Source organism: Podarcis muralis, chromosome 6, assembly GCF_964188315.1.
Source record: "Podarcis muralis chromosome 6, rPodMur119.hap1.1, whole genome shotgun sequence".
In the NCBI taxonomy this organism is placed as follows: Eukaryota; Metazoa; Chordata; class Lepidosauria; order Squamata; family Lacertidae; genus Podarcis; species Podarcis muralis.
The window spans coordinates 39,592,544-39,620,276 of NC_135660.1; the positions used below are offsets into that span (position 1 = coordinate 39,592,544).

Sequence of the window (27,733 nt, forward strand, 5' to 3'; positions counted from 1 at the left end):
AAAGTCGGCTTCCAGTCATGAAGAAATAAAGGCGAAACGTTGAGTCAGAGCGAACAGGTGCGGGGGAAGAGAAACTAATGGAGAACAACCTCCGGCTCCCCCGCAAGGCAGAGTCTCCGGAGGCCGAGCCTGGAGCGCGCCAATTCCCCGGCGCCTCCTTAAGTCCCGGCCCGGCCTCCCGCCGCCTCCCCGCCCCCTGGCCCTGACTCGCCTTCCCCGCCAATTCGCCCAAGTCTTAGAATAAAGTTCGGGGCCGGCAGACTTCTTTCCTCAGCGCAGGAGCGAAGTGGCCCCGCGGAGGTTTATCTTCTCGCCGCCGCCGCCGCCCGTTCTTCGCCCCGCAACATGGCCTCGGCCGAGCTGGCCCAGAAGCTGCAGCGCCGGCTGCTGCGGGACGGCAGCACTTCGGAGGCTCCTCCCGAGGACGGCGACGAGCCCGCGGGGTCCGAGGCGAGCCTGGCGGAGCCGGACGACGACGACGACCAGAACCCCGTGAACGCCTCCGCGGACCCGGAGCTGAGCGCCAAGCTGAGTCGCAGGCAGGACATCAACGCGGGCGCGGCGCGGCCCCGCTTCGCCCAGATCTTCAATCCTTACACGGAGTTCAAGGAGTTCAGCCGCCGGCAGATCAAGGACATGGAGCGGCTCTTCCGACTGTAAGCACCGCCCCGTCCCCGTCCCCGGCCCTCCTTTCCTCCTTAGCCCAGGTCCCTGTACGGAGTGGAAGGCGCCTGCTTCGGAGTAGAACCGGGCGGCTGCACGTGCGCTTGGAGTTGCACGGATGCGGCGCGGTTCTCAGCGCCTTTAGTTCAGAGGTGTAAAAAAAAGAAAACCCCGTTGAGCTCCACGGAGTAAGCAGCTCCTCTGCTGATGGAGATCGGGATTGCATGCAAGCAATGCATGTTTTCTAGGCAGGGGAAAAAACCCAACCCGTTTAGTTCACTAGGATTTACTCTCCAGTAAATGTGTGTGTGTGTATGTATGTATGATGGCAGCCTTAATGCTGCGGCCTTTAACTAGCAAAACGTTTTGCAAAAGAGCCTTCACTGAAAGCACGGGCTGAATCCGGTCAAGTACTATTACACACGACTGTTTAGTAGCCACGGGAAAAGTGCTTTGAAGCTCTTGTGATCTGGGGGTAGGTGTGAGTGGTTGGCTAGTGAGAAGCAGCAGTTTTGTCCGGCGCCCCCCAACTGTTCTTAGTGGTTGTATGAAATGAAAAGAGAACTATGATCTTCTGTATGTTTACTCCAAACATTCTGTTCAGCGGAGTTTACTCCCAGGTAACTGTGCATAGGATTGCAGCCTAAAACCAAGAACTGCTTCTGTAGAATGGATGTCAAGCTTGGTTTCTTAACTAGGAGTTCTTTAATTGCAGCTCTTTTCTGGAGAAGCCTGAGTCTGGGTTTTAGCTTATTTTGTGCAAAGCAGTTTGAGAATAGCCTTGCAGAACTACATCTACCCTGGTCATTATGGAAAGTAGAGCTTTTAAGTACCCCCCCCCCCCAGGTTAGTAGCATTCAGGTGTCTGCACTTCTTTCCTTTGCTACTCTTCCTGCAGTACTGTATAGTCTTATGAATGAGAAAAGGTGAAAAAGGATCTCTATTCTTTTTATTTTATTTTTAAAGTTTACACTCACTAAGTTGTAAAACAGGTTGCCGTTTTCAACTTGCAGAACTGGGACCACTGTGTGTGAACTGCACCTCTTGTATCAGTCATCTCAAGGTTTGTTTTTCTTCTGTGGTCTAAGCTTTGGAGCAGTTTATAGTACTTGGTAGCAATGCTCAAAAGCCACACTGCAACAACAACAAAAGTTTGACCTTCCCCATCTCTGCAAAGCCAACTGCAGTTATATATAGCATGTTCCTTTTAAGTCGTGAAATATGACTATTTGTCACTTGTTCCAGTCTTGCTTAAGCACCCTTTGAAAAGGGACTTTTGGGGCTGCCTTTTCTTAGTAAGTCTATGCTAGCATAGCTTCCTTAAGTCAGTGTTGCAATTACGTGTCCCACTGAACTTAGTGGGACTTACTTCCTAACATGCGTAGGATGTGGAAGTATACTGGCTGATGTGTTCTGAAAGTTGTAGGTTGTAGTTTAATATTGTCTCCTAGAAAAACACTATTCAGGCAGTGTAATTGGCTAGTAGTTTAAACTGTCTGGGGTGGTAGTGGTGTTTTTGTTTATTACTATGCTAAGTATGTTAGCACTACTTTTATCTAGTTGATAAAGGTTTGTTTTATCCATAAACCTGTAGTCCTGGAAGAAAATGTGACCCCAAACAACTATTTATGATGGTGCTGAAATAGCCATTGTAATGAGGCAGGACAGCGCATTATGAGGTGTATAGCTATAACAACTCCATCAGCATTTAGTGTTGCAACAAAGATCCCTTGACTTTGACTATGGTTTTTCCCTGGTTGGTATTTGTTTTGTTTAAGGAGAGGCTGTTGGTGGAGCTAGGGACCAAGTACAAAGTTGATCACATCCTTGAGATAGAAATCTGAAGACATAAAGCACATCCCAAGCCAAGAGAGTGGAGATTGTGTAACCAGTGAAACTGAAAAAGAGGCACACTTTCTGTTCCACTCCCCTTGAGACAAAGAACTGAAATAGATTGTCCCCATCAGACGGTTGCATGAAACCTCAGAATTAAGGAGAAGCTGCTTGATACTTCATTTCATTATTATTTAATAACAAAAATTGTAGCCCACCCTTCATAATTTGCTGCAATTGCTACTAACCCACCCACCTGAGCCTTACAGCACAGAGCAATTGCAGGGGGTTGGACTAGATGACCCTTGGGGTGCCTTCCAACTCTGCAAGTCCATGATTCTATCCCAGCGCTGAAAGTGCTTCTGAGACCAGGCTGCTCTTAAATAACATCCATGTGCCTCTTCTTGTGGTAGGTAGAAAGAAATAACTGCACGTTTACCAGTACACTGAAGGGCAACTGCATTGCTCTTAATGCAAAGCCCAAGGGCAGAATTAACAGAATTCTTTATTACTAGAAGCAAAAAGACAAGCACTGCCTGTGGGCTAGTTATGAAAGACAGAGGCCAATCCTGTGTATTTTACTTCACTTTAAAACAGGTGTAGGGAACTTTTGGGCCGCCAGGTGTAACTAAATTACAACTCCCATCAGCCCCAGCCAGCGTGGCTAATGGCCAGGAATGATGGGAGCTGTAGTTCAGCAACCTCTGGCAGGCCAGTGGTTCCCCACACCTGCTTTAAACCACAGTAGCAGCTGTGCCTCCAGTCTAAGGAAAGCTGCTAGTGCCATAATGGGAGGGATATAAATAAGTTGGGTGTTAACTAAGACCGCTCAGCAGTCCAAGGCCTGGTTTTCCACTTCCATTACATGTCAACACTGTGAGCCTTATTAGGATTTTTAAGGACCTCTGTAACAGTAATACTTGTACAGAAGAAGAGAGACGTCACCTCCCCATAAGAACATTGCAGCGACAATGAAAATAGTATCTAGCTTTCCTATGCAATATTGAATGCATATGAGCCCCATGGGCTATAGACCTTGCAGGCTATGCCCCCTTGATTTTGGCCTCCACCTTCCAGGTAACAACTTGCTGGTAACAACTGTCTTCCCATTCTGCCAACATGACTTTCCTGCCTAGAGGTGAGCTCCAGTCCAGCTCCCATGTAGAGTCAGGACATCTCCAACCCTCAGTGCCAAGGCACTATATTACAAGTGGGCTATGCGTTTCTTCCAGTATGCATAAACATGTCTTGCTGCAATTTGAGGCTGTCAGTAGGCGGCTATGCCAACTCCAGGGGGAAGACAGAACAACAGGTGAGTGAGCAAGCAAGCAGTGTGGATGGCCCAGGTGAGCTGTTCAACAGAGATGGGGAAGGCCAAACTGCTCTCTGAAGTGCCTCCCACTCTCTGTTAAACATGGCTGCATTGAAGTTTGGCAAACCACTCTCTGAAGCACCTCCCAACCCCCTTTAAAAGTGGGGGGGGGGGCTTGGTCAGATGTAAATAAGGGAGGGGTTGGCCAGGTGTGGAGAATGGGGGCCAGGCAAAGCAGAGGCAGCAGCCCCTAGTAAAAACATAGGAACGTCTAATGTGTTTCGTGTCAACAGATCCTTGGAGATTTTGCTCTTTAGAACTAGAGCTGATGGTGTCTGTCACATTTGTTTGTTGATGTGTCTGCTCTAGTTGTGTATAACATTGGGAATGGCATCTTCATTTGCAGGTTCAAAGGGTATGTGTGGTGAAGGTGAGGGAGGCTTAAACCTTTCCCCTTCCTCCAGCTTACCTCCTTATTATATGCCTTTGCCCTAGCCTGTCTCTGATGCCAGAGCTGAGAGAGAGAGAAGCAATGGAAGCAACTGAGAATGGGGAGGAAGGCAGGTGAGGGGGGTGGTTTTGACATAAATATGAAGAAAATTCTCCCCACTTCACATGTCAACAGGACAAACACAGCAACTACAAGCTTGGCTTCCCACCTTGGGTCTGTCAGAAAGCTCAGGAGCTGGTTGGGTTGGGTTTTGGAGACCTGGAGGACTGTAGCATGTGGGGAGGAGGCTTCTTTGAAGCACACAGGGGAGATCTGCCAGTGCAGACAACTGCTGATGCAACTTTCTTTGTTCAGCCCTAATTAGGTATTGATAAGCTTTGTTCACAGTCGCCTTTCCCTTCGAATAAAACCATTTTTCAAATTGTAGAAGGCACAGCGGCTAATTAAACAAAATCATCTTGGGGTGGGGAAACGGCGGATAATTCCAGGAGGGAAAAGAATAGTTATGAGTGTCTTCCAGATCAAATAACACCTAGGAAAACAAAGCAATTATTATTCAGCGTGGGGATTCTACGGAAAAGGGTTTTCCTCAGTTTTGCCAGAAAACCTGACAAATGTGCAGAGCGAAATTTTAGCTTTAGAAAACTTGGCTGGCTTCAGAGTCCAGCATCCACTTGTTTTTTGTTTAATGATGTCCATGTTATCTTGTTTTTATATTCTGCTGGAAGCTGCCCAGAGTGGCTGGGAAAGCCTAGCCAGATGGGCAGGGTATAAATATAATAATAATAATAATAATAATAATAATAATAATAATAATAATAATAATAATACCAACTTTTATTTAAACACTTAATAGCAGTTTTACAGAACCTCCTTGGTAGTCTACTGAAGCCAGTGACCAACTCTTTATGCTTTAGTTTAGGAAAAGCGATTGACAGCAGAAGTAACAAACAAAATAGTTTTGTCTCAGGTGGTCGTATCTGGAAATGCTGTTCCCCACTCCCCAGACTTGTCTTCAACAATTAGTGAATAAATGTGGGATACTTTGCCCTGAACATCTTGGTTAATAGCATTCAATGTTCTCATTCATTCTTTTTGACCCTTTTTGAACCCAGCTCTAGTGCTGGCCGTTTGCCACATACTAAATAAGCTCCAAAGGCCAATTGTGTGCTGTGAAGAATATTTCCTTTTGCTCCCTGCACGTCAACATAATAAAGCACATTCTAGTTCTAACATTGCTAGTCATCCAGAAGAGCGATTTCAGATCATAAGAACATAAAGAAGAACTTTGCTAGATCAGACGAAAACCCCATTTAATCTAGCTTTCTGTTCTCACACAGTGGCCAGCCAGATACCTATGGGAAGTCCATAGCCTTCTGCTACTCAGGATTCTTCGCAACGGATAGTCAGAAATTAGCTGGGCAGCAGTCACATTTTGTGACTGGCAACTGGCCTTTTGCGACTGGGTGGAGATGTCCAGGTACCACCTTTGGTGCCTAGCATCTTCATCTGCCTGGCCAGGTGATCCAGGGGGTCTGCAGGGTAGCGCAGCAGCAAAGGACACATCTGGCTTCTCCATGAATTTGTTTAAACCCCCTTTAAAGTTGTCCAGGCTGGTGGCTATCATGATGGCAAGTTGGCTTGCATTTGATGCTAAAGCACAGACACCGTTGACTATGGTTAATAAACCATAATTAAAGTTCTGGTGTCTGACAGACAACCACTTCGGCTATGGTTTGATACACCACAGAATAGTTAAAAGCTCCAGAAAAAGCAGCCAAGACTTGTGAGCAGTTTCAGGGTGGGCTGTTGTTGCTTGTTGTTGTTGTTATTGTTGTTGTTTTCCTCTTTATAGGCTACTCTGCAGCTTTTAGAGGGTGATGGCTGCTTAACCATAGCTGAGGAGGAAGTCTCTATTCACATATTATACTAAACGATGGTTAATATTACTGTTGGGTGGGGCCAGAACCAAGTGTCAGTTGCTTTCTCTATCTCTACTGTTATCCCCCCCCCTTGCCATCCATTTGGAATTAGGCCAGGGGGTGCCATTCCCCTACCCCTACAAGGGAAGGATGACATCTTGAAGCATTGACAACTTAATATTCATTGCTAGAAGAATAAAACACATTCATCTGTAAAGAATGGCTACAATGCTTTTCTGAATCTGTTTCTTGTTTTTGTTTAAAGTAATAATGATCTGAAAAAGTAGCAAGTGATGGATATGTAGGAGTGAATCAATGTTGAATCTTAATACTACTAGGAAAATAACGCAATGCCTAACATACAAATGGCTTCATAATTATTCTTCTGCAGGTGCTTGCATGTTACCTTTTGCGTGTTTTCTTGACAGAAGTATCCACATGCAAAGCAACTTTCAAATATCAGAATCTGGGAACCTAAACCTCCAGAATCCCAGTGAAGTTCAAATCTATTGGCTTGTATATGTGGGCATCACTAAACTATAATTGTTAGGGGAAATCATTCAGCCTGATTTGTTTCAAGCTTCTCGCCAAAGAAAAATACTCTCTTCTGATGATTTAAAATGTTCATCCTCTTTGACTGCCAAGAAATTAAAGGAGTAAGGAGAAATCATTGCCCCTATCAGAGCAATGCGGGCGTATCCTGTCCAAGACCATATTAAAAAAAAAGCCACCCTGCCTTTCTGGCTCTGGCATGATGTGTAAATATTGCAGCGAGACTTGACTGATCTGTGTAGTGTTTACACGATTCTACTGCACTCAGTAAGCAGACCTGTTCCCTGCTGTCTAGCATGTAGGCTACAAATATACCCTCTTGGGGTGGGGGTGGTGATGTGTACACTGTGAAATGGGAGTCCCGTCCCCCACAATTTTGTTAGTGCATATGCTTGAAGGGATACCTAGTCTTTTGATTTTATCTTTGGCTGTGATCCAGCTGTGCTGTGGCTTGCTTCCCTGTCTGCCAGACCACTGCCTTTGTGCCTTTTCAGCCAGCTGCTCTGGGTAGTATAAAGTTCTTTACTGCTGTGTTAATCTGGCAAGAAAGATTGCGGGGGGGGGAGGGGGGAGAGTCCCCAACCGAAAAGGGAAGTGCCTCTTTTTAAAACCTCATCCATCATTCTTCTCTGCCAGAGATACCAATGGACTGCCATGTGCAGTAGTCAGAAGGGATAGGTTTGTATAGTGATGGTTTGGCTGCAGATGCAGTGAGATATTTTAATTATGAGAGCCTCTGAAAATAATCTCTGTACACTGTTGGTGTGATTTGCACATTCCTTCAGTCAAATTATTGCATGATAGTGTGTGGGAGGGGGGGAACTCTGTATGAAAGAGTGGAGCAGGGCTTTCTGTTGCTGTTGCTGCTACCACCACTACTACTAACTTTTCTGTTTTGATTAAACACTCCTCTTTAATTATATAGGGAATGTGCCAGATCTGCACACCCAAAGCCTGACTCTTTTCAGCACTAGTACATGCCAGGAAGGGAGCAGTGGTATGACATTGCAATCAGTCATCCTCCTGTGTCAGCCTGTTGGAGAAAAGGAAGTTGTAGTTGATCCTCCAAGCACTTCCAGATGTTTTGCAGGCACTGAAAAATAGTCAAAAGTCCTCACTGTGAAAGGAGTTACAGTCTAGATGCTAGAATTCATGGGCAGTTTTTGCTAGTGTAGAACGCAGGCTCGGCTGGGATTGGGAATGGTATCTTCATCTACTTTTTCCACTGCAGACAGTGTTTCTTTAGATCCACAGCAGGGCAACAACTTCATTAGGACCAACCAAAACATCGTAAAATAGTGAGAAAACTTTCAAGCTCTCCAGAACTCTACCTCAGGCTAGAACAGCCTTCCTCATCCTGCTGCCCTCTAGATAGGTTGTGCTTGGGAAAACAACTGGAGGGCACTAGGTTGGCAAAACAAAGCTAGATATTCTTCAAAATATTTAGCTTGATGAAGCTTTCTGGAGAACCTGAAAGCTTGCTCACTTTTTTTGATGTTTTAGTTGGTCCTAATAAAGATACAGTACTGCCTGACTGTTTATACACCCACACCCACCTGAAACAAACACAAATGTATGTATATAAATGGACCAGCCCGGGTATCCAAATCCTTTGTAATTTTTAAAGTGTTACTCTTTCTTTCTTGTTATTCTAATTAGACACCCTTAATTTGGAATACATCTGATAGTTGGTTTTGCCAGCCCCTAGGTATGCCTCTGGTTGTTAATGGACTCTCTAGTGTAAAATTTGTATACTTCTGGTGAATACTATATTGCTGCTCTTGAAGCTTGACATAGTTTAAGTTCATGTATTATTTACAGGTATCTGTTCCGTGTATTAAGGGTGATGATTTAATTGAGATTTGCTAAGCTCTTGAGTCTTCAATTTAGAGCAGTTCCCCTTCCCTTCCTGTGTTGTTTTCCCATGTTGCATTCTAGATTAAAAACTCTTTGGACTTGGGCTCTTGTATTTGGTAAAGCACTTTCCATGCTGATGGAACTGCAATAAAATCATAATAAGAATTGGTCCTTAATGAATAGTTAATACAGTAAATAAGATAATTTATAAAATAAAAATGCCACTGATTTTTTTTCATGTTTGGAAACAAAAAATGTCTAGCCTCAAAAACAGAGAGTAGAGAAAGGTATTTCTAAATTTTCTAGATTGACAACATTGAGCGCATGAAATGAAATCCGAGTTGCTGATGTTGGAACATTACAAGAGAGCACACTTTAGCCAACCTTAATTGTTGGTTAAAATTAGTAGCTGTTGCTTAGACCAGCAGCCTTCTCATTTCTTATATCAACAGTAAGGACCAACAGGAATTTCTAAACCATATGTCTATTTCTAGAACAAATGTCTGCTGATATGTAGGAGGCATATGCTGGGGAATTCTTTTGGAGGGTGGGTAGGAGGAGTGAGGCTGGGAAGCCTGGTGTATTTCACTTTGTTCTTGACAAGTGCTATAGTAATTTCTCTTTCTTTCCACATTTTTTGCGCCACCTTTCTGAGAAGCTCAAGGCAGCAGACCTCCCCAACCCCCTCATTTTGCTGTCACAAGGCTGGGCTGGTTTGCCCAAGCTCACCCAGTAAGCATACACAATCATAGAATTGACATGACCAAAAGGGCCATGTGGTCCAACCCGCTGCAATACAAGAATATTTTGCCCAATGTGGGGCTCAGATCCACGACTCTGAGATTAAGAGTCTCATGCTTTACCAACTGAGCTATCCCTGATCAAGTGGAATACAAACTCCCACCTCTATGGTCTATGCTTTGAGGTTCTATTACAATCAAGCGCTGTACAAATGTGAAATGAAATTAATGAATATGCCTGATGCTATATTCACTATTCACGCAGATTGTATTTGGCTTTTATCACACAAAGCTCACCAAAAAAAAAACTGTTAAGAACTGCATCCACATAGCATCTCCTTTGCCTGGCATACTGTTTTTGCATACTGGCTTGAATTGCGAAGCAGTTGGCTACACACTAACTGTGTAGAGCAGTTACAGTGGTATCTCGGGTTACATACGCTTCAGGTTACAGACTCCGCTAACCCAGAAATAGTGCTTCAGGTTAAGAACTTTGCTTCAGGATGAGAACAGAAATCGTGCTCCGGCAGCGCAGTGGCAGCGGGAGGCCCCATTAGCTAAAGTGGTGCTTCAGGTTAAGAACAGTTTCAGGTTAAGAACAGACCTCCGGAATGAATTAAGTACTTAACCCGAGGTACCACTGTACTACCCAGGTACAATCTCAAGTGGTCTCTGCTTCGCAGCTGTCTTATGTGGAGCAGGTTACTCTTTGAGATTCTGGTGTTTCCATGGTCTGCGTTGTAATTAGCTGGTGTTTCACGATGAGAAGTCTTCCAAAACTATTATGGTCCTCTTCCTCACAGTCTCCTGGAAACTTCTGGAGAAACTCTTCAGAGTATTGCAGCTCACCTTCAAACCGTTTTCTGCTCAGGGCAAGCTGCTAGTTACAGTAAGTTCTGAAGATTGAGCTTGTGAGTCTGCCTTCAGCTCTTGCATTGCTGATACCTGCAACAACGCTTCATTAGCTCAGTTTCGTTTACGAGGTGGTCAGTGTGGCAAGAGGCAGGAATGCCTCTAATTGTTCCTGTCATGCTAGGGTTAGGCCATTCGACTCTCAAAGTAATATGTGGTAAGTACTGCAGTCAAATACTCCGAAGCCAACAATATCCTTGTTTAGGTGGCAGCCTATATTTTTCACTGTCATTTTAGGACTGTGCAGACATTCCCTCTGGTTCTCCGAACCCCTAGAGTGGGATCATATACAACTTAAGTGCATTTGCTTCTTCACATGCTTGGGAACTCTGGAGCCATTGGGGATCCTGATCAAATGGAAGAGGATCCTATGTGTGTACAATTCTATATACATACAGCCCCTTTCACACTTCTGCTGAGTCCACATGGAGGACTGAGACAGCTGGTGCATCAGTGGAGGCAGAGACAGCAAATGTTCCATTTCTTCCTTCACCTGTTCAGTGCCTGCGTAGTCCTAGTGCCATCTGATAGCAGTTGCAAATACATGGACATACACCCATCCCCATGGTCTCAACTTTTTTGTCCTTTGCATTACAATCATAATCACATTTTTTTTAGAAATGACTTGTCTTTTATTGTTGCTGTGTTAATGTCATTTTTTTAAAAAGTACAACTGTTTGGGCTATTACTGAAAACCCAAGATAATAGCAACTTCCTTTGAGTATTGCTTTTTCTCTTTATAAGGGAGATAAGAAAACACTTGATGAAACCAAGTCCTTTGATACTGTATCACAGCTGTTTACAACTAGACTCTTCTTTTTTGGGGGGGGGGGTAAAAATAAAATTATTTCTTTGTCCTGTTCCCCTTATCTTGATTTCCTTGTGTATTGGGATTTGGTTGCTTAAATGAAGGGGAATTCGTTAGTTTTGGGCCTTCACAAAATTTGGTTATATGTCCTTCTTTGTTACATCTGAAACAAGTAACCCTCCTGGTTGGAGGGCTTCTCACACACTCCTTACAAACATATTCAAAAAGGGCACTTGGCTTCTAACTGTGTTTTCTCTTTGTCTCTCTATCACTGGGAGCTTGTTGAACTGGGTCAAGCCCTCTTTTTTCACATAATGTTAACACATTGATTGCTATCTCTGCAACAATTTTGTAGCTTGGTCTGCATGAATCTTTTGGTGTGGCACCTTACATTATTAGCACTGAAGAAATTCCATTTTGCTTTTCAAATTTCATTTCATCCCTCAAATTAAACAGATAAGCATCATGCATTCCTTACAATGTTATATTGATGCCAGCAGTTTTTGCTCCCCTAATTCTGGCTCTTTTTTTCCTTACAAAAATAAATTTAGGCTGCAATCCCATGCCCACTTATCTGGGAGTTAGTCCCATTTAACTCAGAATGTGCTTTTGAGGAGAGATATTTAGGATTGCACTGTCGGTCACATCCCTCAAGAGAGGCTGGCTTTGGAAATACTGGCGCTTAGAATCCTAGATATTTCTTAACTAATTTCACGTAAGATGAGATTAGAATTGGCTTGATGCTTTGTGGGCAAAGATGGCATTAGCAAAGGAAAGGTGCTCAGGGCATTATGACTTACTAGAGGTCTTGTACCCAATGTTGTTCAGGAATTCTAAGAAAAGTCCATTTTCGAAAAGTCCAGTCTGCCATCTTGATTCAAAATGATGTTCAGTTGCATCCAAACTTATGTGGATGCAACTATGCTTCAATCAGTACCATGGATGAAATCTACTATATGTTTTGGAAAGTTGTTTTGTCTGTCTCCTATGTACTGAACACCTCTTAAGACATATAGTAGATTTCATCCATGGTACTGATTGAAGCATAGGAGGCTTTACTGAAACTCTAGGGGAAGCTCTGCCCTCTTTATATGACTGAAATTATACATGCAGCTTCCTGTAAAAGAGTGTGTTGCAAATTAGTTTATTATATCTTCTACCCCCCTTGCCCTTCAAGCAATTTCATAGGCAGCTTACTAAATAAATAAATAAATAAGCAAGCTATAATTTAAACAAACATGCACATACTAAAAGCATATTATAAAAAAGAAGCATAATATCGCCAGCAGAGATTGAATGCATTGCATTAGATTAAAAGGCCTGGAAGAATTTTAGAAAGATGTTGCCTGATGCTGAAATGACAATGTAGGCGGCAGGCAAGCCTTGAACCTTCTTTTAACAGGCAGCACCACAGAAATGGTCCTTTCCCATTAGCCAGCTGTTGCATGTTGGGTGGGGTGGCAGGGATACCCAGATAAGGGCCTCAGATATCAAAGTCTTAGTATCTAGGCAGGCATATTTGAAGATGGGCGTGCTAGCCCCCAAACCAGCATTTTGAATTGAGGCCTGAAATGGACCGGGATCCAGTGCAGTTGATGCAGCACTGGTGTGGTACGATCATAATAATGCCTGGTACCGTGTCACTCTGGAATGGCTGAGCGCGGGGCCTTAAAACAACTTCTCCCTTTGTGGGGAATGCTGCAGGCCAGCAAAGTGATGCAACCTTCACTCCCTGCAGGAATTTGTGCTGAGCTTTTTCTGCTCTGGAAAAACAAGTTTGTCTTTCTTGCTCCACACCCACAGAATGAGATTCTCTCTCTCTCCCCCCCCCTCCCCATTTAAATGTCTTAGTGCTGCCTCTCAGGACTCAGTGGAGGAGGAGGAGGAGAAACATTATCTCCCTCTAATTCCTTTTGTATTGTGCTGAGCTGTTTCATCTGCTTCCTAGGTCCTGGTGAATTGAGAACAGATTGCCACTCTGCTTTTTGAGGCGGCACAACTTTGGGAAGCTGTGCTTTGAAGGCTGTCTCTGGCACGGCGCACTAAACTCCTATTGTACTGCCGGGATAGTGCATTGCTTTGCCATTGCTGGCAAGACCCAGTTTCTCACAATCCCTGCTTTGTACTGCCTGTGTGCTGGAATGACAGATACGTGAGACTTGCTCCGGTGGCTGTGAATCCTGAGTACACTCGGTTAACCCCTGTGGAGCTATTGCTCCTCCTGCAAAGTCGCCTTCCTCCTTGTGCACCAGCATCCAAGCCCCTCTTTTTCAAAAGGGGCAGCTCTCAGAACATTGCTTTGAGCTAGAGGAATGGCTGTAGCTCAGTGGCAGAGTATTTACTCTGTTTGCATGCAGAAGGTCCAAGGTTCAGTCCCCAGGCATCTCTGGGTAGTGCTGGGAGAGACTCCCATCTGAAATCCTGGAAAGTGACAGCCAGTCGGTATAGAGCAGGTATGGGGAGCCCTTGGCCCTCCAGATGTTGCTGAACTGCAACTCCCTTCATCTCTGCTCATAGGCCAGCGGTGGCCAAACTTGGCCCTCCAGCTGTTTTTGGACTACAACTCCCATCATCCCTAGCTAACAGGACCAGTGGTCAGGGATGATGGGAATTGTAGTCCCAAAACAGCTAGAGGGCCACTACTGCTAGGCTATCCTTTTGCTGGGGCTGATGGAAGTTCTAGTTCAGCAACATCTGGAGGGCCAAAGGTTCCTCACTTCTGGCGTAGAGACAATAATGAGCCAGATGGACCCAATGTTCTGGTTTCGTATAAGGCAGCTTCCAAGGTTCCAGAATACCTTTAGTAAGCCTATGTTTGTGGAAATACCTTTTTATCCTGGGCTGTGACTCCCCGTGATGTATTTCTTTTTAGTATGCTATCTGTTCTCTCTCATTTGCGTAGCAGTGCCCACCATCTTTGCTGGAATTGTGGCTGTAATTTGTTTTAACTGATTGCAATACTGTATTTTTAAATCATTGTAAACCTCCCTGAGACCTCATGGCAAAGTGCAGGTAAGAAACAAAAAAAGTAGGTGGAAGTGCATGAGTCCTCCTTAGATTACCGTATTTTTTGCTCTATAAGACTCACTTTTTCCCTCCTAAAAAGTAAGGGGAAATGTGTGTGCGTCTTATGGAGCAAATGCAGGCTGTGCAGCTATCCCAGAAGTCAGAACAGCAAGAGGGATTGCTGCTTTCACTGCGCAGCGATCCCTCTTGCTGTTCTGGCTTCTGAGATTCAGATTTTTTTTTTCTTGTTTTCCTCCTCCAAAAACTAGGTGCGTCTTGTGGTCTGGTGCATCTTATAGAGCGGAAAATACGGTATAATAATCCCCTTGACTGCTACAGCCTTGCCTTGAACATGGGCAGTAGAACGTTCTTGTTCAGAAGGTGGTGGACTCTCCTTCCTTGAAGGTTTTTAAGCAGATGTTGGATGGCCACCTGTCATGTATGATCTAGCTGAGATTTCTGCATTGCAGGGGGTTGGACTAGATGGCCCCTGGAGTCCCTTCCAACTCTGATTCTATGAGCACTGCCTTGCTTCAATTCCCCTGTCCCCACAGGTGGAGTGTCATGTTAAGGAAAAGGGGCTTAACATTTTCTTTCTGCTCCAAGTATCTATCACCGCTTGTGGGGTTTCCGGTTATAATGACCTCGGTTTACAGCAGCCTTGTAAATAAGCTGTCAGAATTTATCAGCCTGTTTTTACTAGTCTGCTGAAGACTGGCAGAGGAGAGCCCATAAGTTCTGTCCCTTCTGAAGCAGCCCAGTGCAGAGGAGGAGTCCTTTGGTTTCTATACTGGGCAGGGGGGAGTGTCTGTTCCCAGTCCCTACTCTCTCTCTCTCTCTCTCTCTCTCTCTCTCTCTCTCTCTCTCCCCCCCCCCAAACACACTTTGGCCCTCTTAATTGCTCCTTGCTCCCTTTTTTTGTTCCTTCTATATTGGTCTTTCCTATCTGCAAAACTGGGTTTCTGCCCTTGTGGATTCATTTCTTTTTCTTTTTTAAAAAAAGGCAGCAACCGGATATTGGTGAGGGTGGCAAAGAGTTAGGAGGATAACGCAGAACAGAGAAGCTTCAGTAATTATTCAGCTCCCCATCCCCCCCCATCCCCCATGATAAAGAACCATCCATATATATATTTATATATATGAACTGCTCCTTTGTTGTCCTTGGAACTGTGCTATCCAATTTTAGATTCCAGTTCATCTATTTTCACTGCCATTGAGTTCAGCTGTTTGTGTGTGTGTGTGTTTGAACATGCTATGGAGCACATGTTTTGCAATCAGAAGCCAGACACTTGCCGTTAAAAGGCGCTTCATATCTTTGGAATAATGTAATAGGCTGATAAAAGGAAAATGCATTTCAACATCAATGTTATTATTATTTTAGTTGAAGGGATCTCAGCCACTCCTTTCAGAAAGGAGTGCCTGCTTCTTGGGTATCTTTTCAAAAAAATAGGTTCTAAAGTCAAGACATATTTACTATGTGGATATCTGACTTACTTTTGTCTCAAGTCATCTGTGGTCCATGATTGCACACTTGACTGCCTACATAGAAGTTACACTAGAAATTAGTAAACATTAAGTATGTGCACATTTGGATAGTACTGAATACTATTCAATACTATACATCCATTTGAAACATCGTTCCACAACTTGCCCCTTCCAGAGGTTTTGGACTACATCTCTGATGTTTTAATCTAAAACATCTGGGGGTGAGCAGCAGGTTGAGGAAAGCCGGTACAGTCAAACCTCAGTTGTCGGATGTAATTCGTTCGGAAGCCCGTTTGGCTTCCGAAATGTTTGACAACCGAGGCGCAGCTTTCAATTGGTTGCAGGAGCTTCCTGCACTCAAGTGGAAGCCGTGTTGGACGTTTGGCTTCTGAAAAATGTTTGAAAACCGGAGCATTTGCTTCCTGGTTTTTGACGTTTGGGAACCAAAACATTCCAAAACAGATCCATTCGGGAACCAAGGTTTGACTGTATCAACTATTTTTAAAAGGGCAATGGTATAAATTTCTGTGCCAGATAATTAGCCAGATATCCTAAACCTACATTTCTCTGTAGAATGCTCTGTCATGACAGACTTGAGAGCTCTGGAAGTAGCTTATTTCAAGTCTGGCCCTGCCATGTGGCAGTGCGAAGTGATCACCTTCAGGCAGCACCATAGAGTGGGTAAACAGATGAAGGCAGGAATTTGTGCCTGAATGGTGCCAGTGAGACTTCTAAAAGCATTCTTAGGGCCCTATTGGGGATGTGTACCAGGCACCAAAATGTCTTGAGACAGCACTGACTAGCTGGAACTACATTATGTACAAAGGAGCATTGAGCACTCCTTAAACTGAAGGCCTTTGAGCCTACAAAGCTATGTCTCTCTGACATCTCTCATGTCTCCCATTTTCCCCTTCCTTTTTTAGGTATGACTCTGGGAAGGATGGTTACATTGACCTTATGGAACTGAAGCTGATGATGGAGAAGCTTGGGGCACCTCAGACTCATCTGGGCCTGAAGAACATGATCAAGGAAGTGGATGAAGACTTTGATGGCAAACTCAGCTTCCGTGAGGTAAATGTCAGCAGAAAATAAAACGTAATGCAAAACCAAATGGGGAATACAAATGTGGAACTTCTGCTATCACAACGAATGTGTCCCTTCACCAACTCACTTCCTCCTTCAAGCCTATGCTGTTTGGAGCAGCTGTGCTTTAACTTCTGTGGAAAACTCCAGCTTGTTGAACACCAGATAGCAATTTCCCAGGCTCAGGTGTTGTGGCATGATACTAGTTTGAAAGTCTGAGGCTTGAAGGCCAGAAGAATTTTTAACCTAGACATTCCATGTTGCAGGTAGAAGAGTTAAGAAATAATTATCTCATTTTTCTTATATGAAAACTTCTGCCTTTCTCTTTCCTAAACAAGAGAAAGCTGAACTAATTCTGAACAATTTTCTTTTCTTGTGACACTACACTCAGCTGTTCATGTCACGGTTTGCAAATGTCACCTGCTTGTAGCAATGCTATTACATATCTCAATTTCTGGGGTTCAGGGCCACATTGTAATAAATTATTCCCTTCATTGTAGCAGTAGGTATAGAAGGGGGCATTCTCAAGTGTGCACTAAAGCATGAGTATTGTCTAGCTCCACTTGCCTGAAGAGGCAGAAGAGCCAGAAAATGTAATCTAGGCATCCCCAAACTCACCCTCCAGCTGTTTTGGGATAACAGTTCCCATCATCCCTGACCACTGGTCCTGTTAGCTAGGGATGATGGGAGTTGTAGTATGTAATCCTTTCTGAGTGTGAGTGCCTCCAACTCCAATGTTTTTATTATGCTTATATTTTATTCTATGTTATATTGTTTGCCAAGTATGGCCCAAAAGGCACCATTTAGAGAAGTGCTACCTGATGCCCCAGTTGCTCCTCTAGCAGGTGTGGCAATGGTGACAGATTTTTCAAGCAGGCCATGTGAGCTGTGGGACGTTGGCCCTTCCACACACACACCCTCAAAATATGCCCAAAGCGTCCAGCAAACCACCCCCTGATAAGGTTATTATGCTAAATTAATTCTCTCTTAATGGAACCCAGACACATGCTTTGCTGCTGCTGCTCTAATTTGTTGTGCGCAGATTCATTCTTTGTCCTTGAAGTATTATCTTGACTTACTGAAGGACAAGTAGGGCAGAACAGCTTTCTCCAAATCTGCCTCTCCTGTTACCTACCTGTGACAATGAGTAAACGATCGGAAATAAGTTGAGAAAGGTGTCATAACCTTTCTCCTTTTATTTCTTTTTGTCAGATAACAAACTATGCAATAAAAGTGACCAAGGGACCTGTTTTGTCTTCATGAAGGCCACTTTCACTCAACAGCTAGTTTTATGATTGGGATGGCTAAGTCTGATTTTGTTTGGGTTCAGCATTGGCAAGGGAACTGCAGTCTAAGGATGTATCATTCTCTCTGTGTCGTGTGTGTGTGTGTGTGTGTGTGTGTGTGTGTCTGTCTGTCTGTCTGTCTCTGTCTGCCTTTGCCTTTGCCTGTATGCATGAATATTCATACACACAGTGGTAGCTGGGGCCCGTTGTGACTGGTAGGGCAGAAAGCAGGGAACCTAGAGCATAGATTGAGCTAAAGGCATGCCTAGGGGTTGGCGAAACCAGTCCCTGCTGGGGTGCAAAATGGTTGTGTGTTGAGACAAGAGCTGGGAGCTGAGCAGTAGGAGATATGGCAAAGCGGTATGAAGGTAGATCACTGGAGACTATGGAATGTATAACATATATGTGATGCTTTTTACAGTAGGAAAGAAATGGAAGAGCAATAACTTTTTTTGACAGTAAATAAGTTTGAAACTTTTTATTTCTCATCATGAGAGCTAAAAGAGCAGGAGGAGAGGATAGTGCAGTTACTTGCTTTGCAAGAGAGCATTTCGCTTGCCCACCATGGTCTTGCAGATCAGCACAAAAAAGATGATTCATTAGACATGCCACATTCAAGGAAATTAGAACTGCTTTCTCTGCATTTTAAAAATAAGATTAAGGAAGTAGATGAAAAGAGTGATTTGTGCCGATCTATTGCAACTGAGGAACAAGCCTATAAAAGGCTGCAAAATTGCTCTCTGGGGGAATGTGTGATTCTGTTCAGGCTGAAGCCAGCTAGAAGTTTCAGCCTAGAAATAAGCAACTTGTCCCTGTTTACTTCCTATTACTTGGCCTGTGTGGCTCTTACTGTTGGCCACCAGCAGCAGTTGAGCATCGTATTTATTTCCATATTGATTCTGGCTGCACCTTGTGCCCTCTGCTACAGGAAAAGGAATTCCCCAGGGAGGTTCATTTCATACCTCTGAAACTTGTGCAGCTGTTTGCTTTTGTAATGGTTACTTATTCCACCGTACCTTTCCCAAGGGGTGTTTTAATAAAGTTAATTTTGTACTTATCAACCCATCAATATATCACCAATTGCTTCCACACCATTCTAGCCCAGATCCCAAGGTGAATAAAGTTGCTGCATTTAAGCAATATGCCTGCAACTTTTCTGTATCAGTGTCTGCTGTTAGTAACATGGGGCCAATATTCAGATATGATACATGTGGACCCGCCCTTTTCCTACTTATAAAAAATTGTGTTGTGTAGAAATAGACTCAGCCCCATCATCCACACAGTGGTTTAAAGCATCCTTTAAATCACTACTCTGAGGCTTAGCTACTATGTTGGATGTATGGGTTTCTTTACTTACTTTCTGAAGAGCACGCAGTAGGCATACGACTTTGCAAAACCTGAACACACCCACGCCTTGTGGATTATGTCCCCAAAAGTTTATTTAGCAGTGTGAAGAATCTCTCCAGAAGGCATTTGGACAATGTGAATGTGCTCAAAGCATTTGCCATTTACACAGAATAGTCCCTTCTACCCCTGCGCATAGATGATCTGGACTTGGCAGCTTGCACCTATGACTTGTTCCCAGCTGTTTAGTGAGTCATTCCCACATGCCTTTTCTGGCTGTGTCAGCTGGTACAACAGCATATTTCCCTCCTTTCTCAGCCAAATGGAGGAACCTGCCCAATGCAGAACTCTGGAGTATTTGCTCACTCTGCTACAGCTGGTCATGCCAACGTCGTTACAGGGACCAACCTGACATTCCTTGGACTAGAGTGGGTCTTGGATCTCAGAACATTTGCTGGTAATAGACCTTTGGGTGCTTCTTCTGTGAAGGGGTGTTGTTGGAACAAGGGGAAGTAATATCTAGTATAATAGTGATCCAAGCAAGCGTCAGAAAATCTGAAAGCCAGGGGGATCTCCATTGGCCACATTGCAACTGCAGCTTCAGTTTGTTTGGAACAGACTGTTCTGCATGTGATGTGCTTACTTCTGTTTGAGGAAAGGGTGAATGGGATGCTCTCCCAGTTAGCTGGACCTGTTATTCAAATAAATCTTAAATCTGTTCGTGTATAGCTTCTAGCCCACAAAGGTCACCAAAATGGACAAGCCAGCAAACCAGCTGCTTATACCAGGCTTCTTTCAATATAGTAGCTGTTTCTTTATCACTTTGATAGGTCACCACTGAAGCTGAGAGGATCCATGGCTCAGTGGTGGTGAACGTAATTGACATGCCGGAGTTTATTATTTATTTTTTGTTGATGTTATTTATTAAATTTGTATGCCACCCTTCATCTGGAGATCTCAGGGCGGTTCACAGCATAAAAATACAAAATTAAAAAGAAAACCATAATAAAAACAAGAACAAACCATTAACATCCCTCCCCCACCCACACATTTAGAAGAATATAGGATGTTAATCAACCCAAAGCATGGCTAAAGAGGAATGGTTTCAGGGTCTGGGTAGGTTCATATGAAGAGAGGCAGTCCTTGTGGTACTGCGGTCCTGAGCCATTTAAGGCTTTATAGGTGAAAAAGATTTGAATTGGGCCCACTAATCTGCAGCCAGTGCTGTCCAGCCAGGAACAGTGTAATATGCTCAAACCGTCTTGCCCCATTGAGCAACCATGCTGCCAAATTCTGTACCAGCTGCAGTTTCCAGAGTGTCTTCATATAACACGAGTTACAGATCGGTAGCCGTGTTGGTCTGCCATAGTCAAAACAAAAAAAAATTCCTTCCAGTAGCACCTTAAAGACCAACTAAGTTAGTTCTTGGTATGAGCTTTCGTGTGCATGCACACTTCTTCAGATACACTTCTTCAGATACACTGCAGTGTATCTGAAGAAGTGTGCATGCACACGAAAGCTCATACCAAGAACTAACTTAGTTGGTCTTTAAGGTGCTACTGGAAGGAATTTTTTTCATATAACACGCTTCAGTCATCTAACCTAAGAGGTTATCAAAGCATAGACAACAGAAGTTGGAGTGCACCTTGCTCTAACAAAGGAACCTTTGAGAGCTCGCTTCCAGCTCTCACCTGTTTCTCTGCAGCCATATTGGGACTTGCCCAGCACCTGACATCACATATAACAATAAGGTGTGGGGCAGGTGGGCATGGTTTCACAGGTCAAGTGGGGAAGTTTGTATATTCCTGAGCCACCCTCGAAAGGAAGTAGTGATTCTGTAGGGTAAAGTCCAGAAAATCCATAATAATTACCGCTGTCATCTCAGGCAGGGTGGCACTGTAATCAAATCCTTATTTAGACCTATTTGTCCACCACCAGGTAGAAGCCCTCCAACCTGGCAATGGACTGGACAGAAAGTCTAGCCAAGCGGTATAGAATTATTACAGATCACCACAACCCTTTTTTGTTGGTCCTGCACCAAGATCTCAGGTGGGCACAGCTGATTAAAAACCAGCTTCTTCCAGTTTATACACCCAGGACTCAGATATTCAGGGTTGGCACATTCCTCGGTCTCTGTTAAATGGATCTATGCTAGAGACTGGTGAGCTGCTGTCAGGCAAAGTAGATGGTATTGTAGATGGACTAATGTATCTCTATAAAAGGCAGCTTTGTAACTGCGTACATACTTTTTTCCAGCTGCAGAAAAGCTTTTAGCCACTTGCCAAGTATCGGAAGCAAAATTATGCTACTCTCAGAGGGGAATCTAGTGGGAGGGGTGTTAGCCCAGTTGTAGAGCCCTTCCCTCTATCCTTTCCCAGTTTTCAGCCTCTGGAGTGAGTCATGGCAGTGTCATGGCGGTGTCACTCTTGAGGGATGTGTTGAGGCTGGGAATGTGATTCAGTATAAGGACCTGTCAAGCACACTGCGGCAGCAAAACTTACCAAACATTTGGCTGGACACACCCATCCTATATTTGCTGCTAGAAAAAGAGCCCAGCAGTTTCGTAATGCTCCCCCTCCCATCCCTGAGGGACTTTGGGAATTTTTCAACTTTGTTTTTTTTAAAACGCTGAATTAGTAAGCAGCTGGGAGCTTGGGGGGGGCATGCGGGGGAAGCTTGGGAACAAAGGGTTCTGCCAGATGCCTAATTTCCTGATGAAAGAAGCTGGATGCAGTTTCTGGTATCTTGCATGCTACCCTGTAGTGAGAGAATGTGAGCTTTTCAGAGGATGGAAACCCACCCTGATCACACACATACGAAATTTGAAAGCTGAATTACTGTGGTACTGGCATTCCCTGTTTGGATGTTTTATGCTATTTTAGGACCTTAGATGAGTCCTTTGACTATAGAAGAAGAGTTGGAGTATTGCAGTTTTAGCACTTGGTGCTATTTAGTTTGGAGCCACTAGGCCAGTTTGCACACAGCAGTAAGCTGTGGTGTATTGGGACTGAGCAGTATGCTAGTCCACCTTGCCTGCTCACTTTGGCTCTGGTCCTTCCCCTAGGTCTGAGTAGGGGCAAGGAGCCATGAAATCTTGGCATGCCATTAGGTCCAAATTGGGATTGCTCCTCCCTTTCATGCTGATAAAGTGATCACCCTTTTTAAGATAGAAACCAACCACCATCCCATGTTTGGATATAATGACAAGCCAAGGCTTCATGACTGGTTGCTTGTGCCAGAGGAGGAATGAAGCCGGAGTGATTAGAAGTGCTAGGGGACGGTGCACTAGTATCTCAAGAAGTCAGTGATCTGGTGAAGTAACTGTGTTCAGCATCAGCCTGAAGAAATGAGCAGGCCAGATAGATAAGGTGCTATTGAGTGCTATGTCACAAATTCACCATTTTAAATGTAACTTGGGGGGCAGGGGCATAGGCGCCGACTCCATGGGGCTTGAGGGGGCCCGAGCCCCCTCAAAAATTCGTTTGGGGGGGCTCCGCCCCCCCAATAATCTCCGGCGCCCCTCCAGCAGAGCGCCATCGCCGCCCCTCCCCCAGCCCAAAATGCACAGGGAGGGGCGGGCTGCATGCCTCCTGCCCTCCCTCCCGAGCAAAAGCTCCACCCAATTTCCTTTGGAGCTGATTAATAGGTGCAGCACGCTCTCCCCTATTCGCTCACGAGGAGGCGGCGCCACTTTATTTGCATATTCATGAGCTTATTTATTATTCATGAGCTTTCCCGGGCCCCCCCCAATATTTTTTATAAGTCCACGTCCCTGGGCAGGGGGAGACATGGAGAATGAAGAAGGTGCAAGGTATTAGGAAGAGAGGCAGCATGAGACATCTCCCTCTCAGACCAGTCACACACAAGCTTGTGCCTCCATATACTCCCAGCTTTCCCAGCTCAGTCTAATTTCTTCAAGCGTCATAGGGCTGTTTGACAAGTGAAAGGGCCTGAGTCAAAGAACAAACACACACACACACACACACACACACACACACACACACACACAGACTGTATTGAATGGGGAGCATTGCTGTTGTCATCATGTGCTCATGGACTTCACATAGGCATTGCTTTGGCCACGGGGAGGACAGAATGCTGGACTTTGTGGGCCTTGGGTCTGATCTAGCAGGGCTGTTGTTACATTTTCCCGGACCAAACAAGTGGGCACAGAGCAGTGGCAGTGGAGCTATCTTCCTTTTGGTTTCTTCTTTGGACCCAGATTATTCATATATAGATGATCTACATAAGTAGTAAAATGGTCATTGATATAAAATAAGTTATACTGAAGATGAAAACAGAAGAGATATGGGAAATCCACTATTAGATCTCCCAATATTTAAGTGTTTACCTAAATCATGAAAGGCTCCAGGTTTTATTAGAAAAGTGGAGTGTGTGGCAGGGTGGAGACAACATGCCATTTCTCCAGTTTTGGTCTCCTGCCCCACCGACTTTGCACTGGTACTGGTGAGGAAGAGACTTCAGATCAGGGAAATGGATTTACAGAAGAGTTAAACCTATCTTCCCGCAGCTCAGTTGCTCTGATCAAATTCATCCCCTATAGCTCTTTTTACGTTATAATTAAATGTTGGCATAGGTTTCCTGAGTCTCACATATTTTTGCCTTAAATAAGTTCTCTACTTTATTACAGATGTTCCTGCCTAACCTGTTACAGCTCTCAGTCATGAAAGCTTAGGCTTAAGTGCTCATCCTGTTACTTTTTTTCTAAATTACTATTTTTTCCCCCTTGTATAGTTTCTACTCATTTTCCACAAAGCTGCAGCTGGGGAGCTTGAAGAAGACAGTGGCCTGCTGGCTTTGGCAAAACTTTCCGAAATAGATGTCGCCCTTGAGGGAGTGAAAGGAGCCAAGAACTTCTTTGAAGCAAAGGTAGGAAAAACATATCTTAGAATCAGGTGATGGAGGGGTTCATAAGTCTTAGGCTGCAATCTTAATCACCCTAGGAAGTATGCCCCATTGAACACAGGGAGTTTTACTTCTGAGTAACCATGTGTCAGATTCTGCTGTATGTCAACTCAATGATACCACCTAGAGCACAAGTTAACGATTCACACTGGGAAAGTGGTGCACCTGGAAATTTCCCTGCTTTAATGTAAACCAGAGTGCTGTGTTAAAAGCTGAAAGTGCAACTGTTTCAGATTGGGTGAAACTGCAACTGGAACCGAGACTGGATGAATCAGATCTAATGAATGCTTGTTCCGTTTCCTGTGTCTCACTATGAAAACAAAAGTCACATAGTTTTCTTTTTTAAAAAACAACAACCAGCCAAAAGTCAATCTTGTCGGCTACTTTTGAGATATTGTAACACCTCCCCCAAATCTTTGTATGGTGGGAGCTTTCCGCACCCCAGTGCTTTCCATGTGTTTTGGACTACAGTTCCCATAAGTGCTGGCTGGGGCTGATGGCAGTTGTAGTCCAAAGCACATGGAAAGCATCAGGTTGGCGAAGACTGTGCTGTGAATATACAACATGATCTGCCCCTCTCTGCAGATAATTCCAATTGCATGGTAAAGTCTCATGGGCCAAGACCAAGGGCAGATGATAACTGTCATCTATTAAGTTCAGTACTGATAACTCTTCTATATTAGTACCCCTGGTGCTTGGTCACAATATATTTTTCTCCCTAAATTAAATTACCCTCTCATTTTACAGTAAATCAAGGTGAGCACAACCGATCAGGGCATTTAACCATATTCTGAACTAAAATAGTGTTTGGTTGACACCAAGATAGCTGACTCTGGTCACCTGGATGTAAACAGAACCATTGGGTGTGCAACCTGTGGTATTACAGTGGTATCTCAGGTTACATACGCTTCAGGTTACAGACTCCGTTAACCCAGAAATAGTACATCAGGTTAAGAACTTTGCTTCAGGATGGGAACAGAAATCGCAGCGCAGCGGCAGCAGGAGGCCCTGTTAGCTAAAGTGGTGCTTCAGGTTAAGAACGGACCTCTGGAACGAATTAAGTACTTAACCCAAGGTACCACTGTAGTTACACTGCACAGGCTAGAGAAATAGCTGTGCTTAACAGCCTGAGGACTCAGATGGTTTGCAGCATATAGTTTTTCATACGTGCCTCTTCTGAACTTGTTACTAGTCTGGGAGATGCAAGCATTATCAGGGTGTGTGGATGAGTCCATTGTGGGTTTTAGTTAAAACACCATCCTTTCTCCCAGATCAAGTTCAGGGGAAATTAAGTATCTGTCAGTACTGGAAGCTGTGTACAACTCTGGCTAGAACTGGTGATCTCACAGTACCTGTAGGGCAACTAAGAGCTAGCTGTCTTAGATAAGTGAAATAAGTTTCCAATGATGGAATACAGGGGTAGGAATCCTTTTGCCCCTCAAGCCAGATGTTTATATATCTCCCCCGCCCCTTGCAGGCCAACTTTGGCAAGTTAGCCAACAGAATTAAATTTCTGCCCCATCAACTGTCACCCCATGGCACCCACTGGTTGACAGGTGGGTGTGGTTTGGGGAAATGGCCTCATGGGCCAAATTGGACCCACTGTTAGGCCAAAATTGTCCTACAAGCCAGAGGTCCCCTACCCCAGATGTAATACAAACCCATCTCTCAATCTTTCCTTTGTGTTACAATTTTCTTCCTCTATTTCTAGGTTCAAGCTTTGTCCTCAGCCAGTAAGTTTGAAGCAGAGATAAAAGCAGAGCAAGATGAGCGAAAACGTGAGGAAGAGGAGAGACGTCACCGCAGAGCAGCCTTCCGAGAACTCAAGTCTGCATTCAGTCAATAACTGAGGCAACCTATCGGCCACCTGAGGGACTTTGTACAATCTTACAAGTTTTGCCTTTGACAAGGCGAAGGACCAGGAGAGGGAACAAAACTGATTTGAAGCCTTTTCTTTTCTTTTTCTGAGCCTCCTACCTAGATGCTGGGGGGTGTGTGTGTGCCATACACACAGTGGCATTCAGAACGGTGCAAAACCAGGAGTGGTTCAAGCAACCCCCTTTATTTCTGTAATAGGCATTGCTTAGAAGAATCAAAATGTCCTAATGCTTTAGCCTGAGGCAGATGATTGAAGCACCTGATAATAGTGCTTACCATTTGCATCTTGGTCAGAAAACACTCCTTGTGTCCTTCTGAATGTCTCTGTGTCATAGCTCTGTAATTTCCCTTGGGCTTCCTTTCTGTATACCTTTTGACTCCTCCTGAGTTTTACAAAACCATTTCTTGCTTCTAAACAAGCTGACCCTTCTTCTAGGTGCAGATCACAATCCTTTCATGTGCAAATAAATGCCCCAATTCCTAATGTATCATTCTTTTCTGTCTTTGTGCTCACTATTGGGGGTGGAGGGAAAAGACGACAGCTTTCTGGTACAACAGCTCCCCAGTAATGAAGGGAAACCCAGTTAGTAAATATTGGCTGAGATCCAAAGAGCTTCTTGGGTGAATAGCAAGCACGTCTTCCACTCAATCCTCAAATTCTTGTGCAAGCCAATGCCACCCCACTCCTCCAATGCAGCCCCCACATTGCATATCCTCCATCATCCCTTGACCCCTGCAAGCAGGTTTTCAAGGGGACACAAGGTACCATGACTTGAAAGAGGTGGCAGGAAAACCTTGTTGTGTGGGCAGAACTCTACTCATGCTTTTCTGGGTCCAAGCCATTTTTTAACTCATAAAGATTCTGTTCAGGGATACAGCAGTCACCATTCAATTTTACCCTTTCCATGTATACAAATGACTGTACTTTTTGAGCAACAAATAGAACTGCTAAGTTCTGGCCACATTCCATTGCATTCTCTGTGTAGGTCCATAGCTGTTTTCCACTTTCTCCTTTTTATTTTTTAAAGCCATTGGATTTTAAGAAGCAAGGAAACATCAATCAATAAGATGTTCAGTGAAGTGGATTAGTACAGTTTTGGGGACACAGTGGCTTCCCACCCCATGGAATTTTTAATCTTCTTGCAAACATTGGTGCAAATGAAAGAGCTTCTGTAGAGTTAACACTTACATAAAACAGCCAGTTCTGCTTGCAAGAGAAAATAGATTCCAAAAGCAGAAAGCAGCATGTTACTCTGCTCAGAAAGCTTGTACTATATTCAGAACTTATACTTGTGTGTATATATATATATATCTTCATGTATAGAAAAGGAAAACATCCTCTTCCTTGCCAAGCTTGTCATCTGATCATAAACTGGATCTCTCATCCTCAACTTTATTTTCACTGTCTTTTAGCTTTTTACACTGTGACACTAAACTGTGAGTGTGGAATAACAAAGGGAGCCCATCTGATATTTAATAATGGGTGGGGAAATTGCTAAACAATTTTTTAAAACTGTATTTGCAAGACCACAGATTATATTTGATAAAAATCACATGTTTTAGCTAAAATATTTATAATAAATGTTTTTATACATGCAAAAGTTTGATTTTTCTTCCCCTGTTGCTTAGTTATGCAAATAAAACTTCTAACTTGCTGGAGGCTAAGTTGAAATCC

The 27,733-nt window shown here is 44.0% G+C and overlaps 2 protein-coding genes across 3 annotated transcripts in view; one reads left to right on the top strand and one right to left on the bottom strand.

The window, feature by feature from the left end:
* Nucleotides 1-27,733, bottom strand: part of LOC114598132 (nuclear body protein SP140-like protein) — a 402,008-nt gene that overhangs the window by 52,269 nt on the left and 322,006 nt on the right. The window lies entirely within an intron of this gene.
* On the top strand, nt 215-27,723 carry EFHD1 (EF-hand domain family member D1). The gene is made up of 4 exons (XM_028730734.2): nt 215-656; nt 16,465-16,612; nt 24,010-24,144; nt 25,892-27,723. The coding sequence occupies exons 1-4, from the start codon at nt 346-348 to the stop codon at nt 26,024-26,026; spliced, it is 729 nt and encodes a 242-aa protein (XP_028586567.1). The 5' UTR covers nt 215-345; the 3' UTR covers nt 26,027-27,723.

Coding starts and splice junctions, on each gene's coding strand:
- EFHD1 (XM_028730734.2), top strand. CDS start 346: ATGGCCTCGGCCGAGCTGGCCCAGAAGCTGCAGCGCCGGCTGCTGCGG. Junction 16,613..24,009: donor GCAAACTCAGCTTCCGTGAG/GTAAATGTCAGC, acceptor CCCCTTGTATAG/TTTCTACTCATTTTCCACAA. Junction 24,145..25,891: donor AGAACTTCTTTGAAGCAAAG/GTAGGAAAAACA, acceptor CTCTATTTCTAG/GTTCAAGCTTTGTCCTCAGC.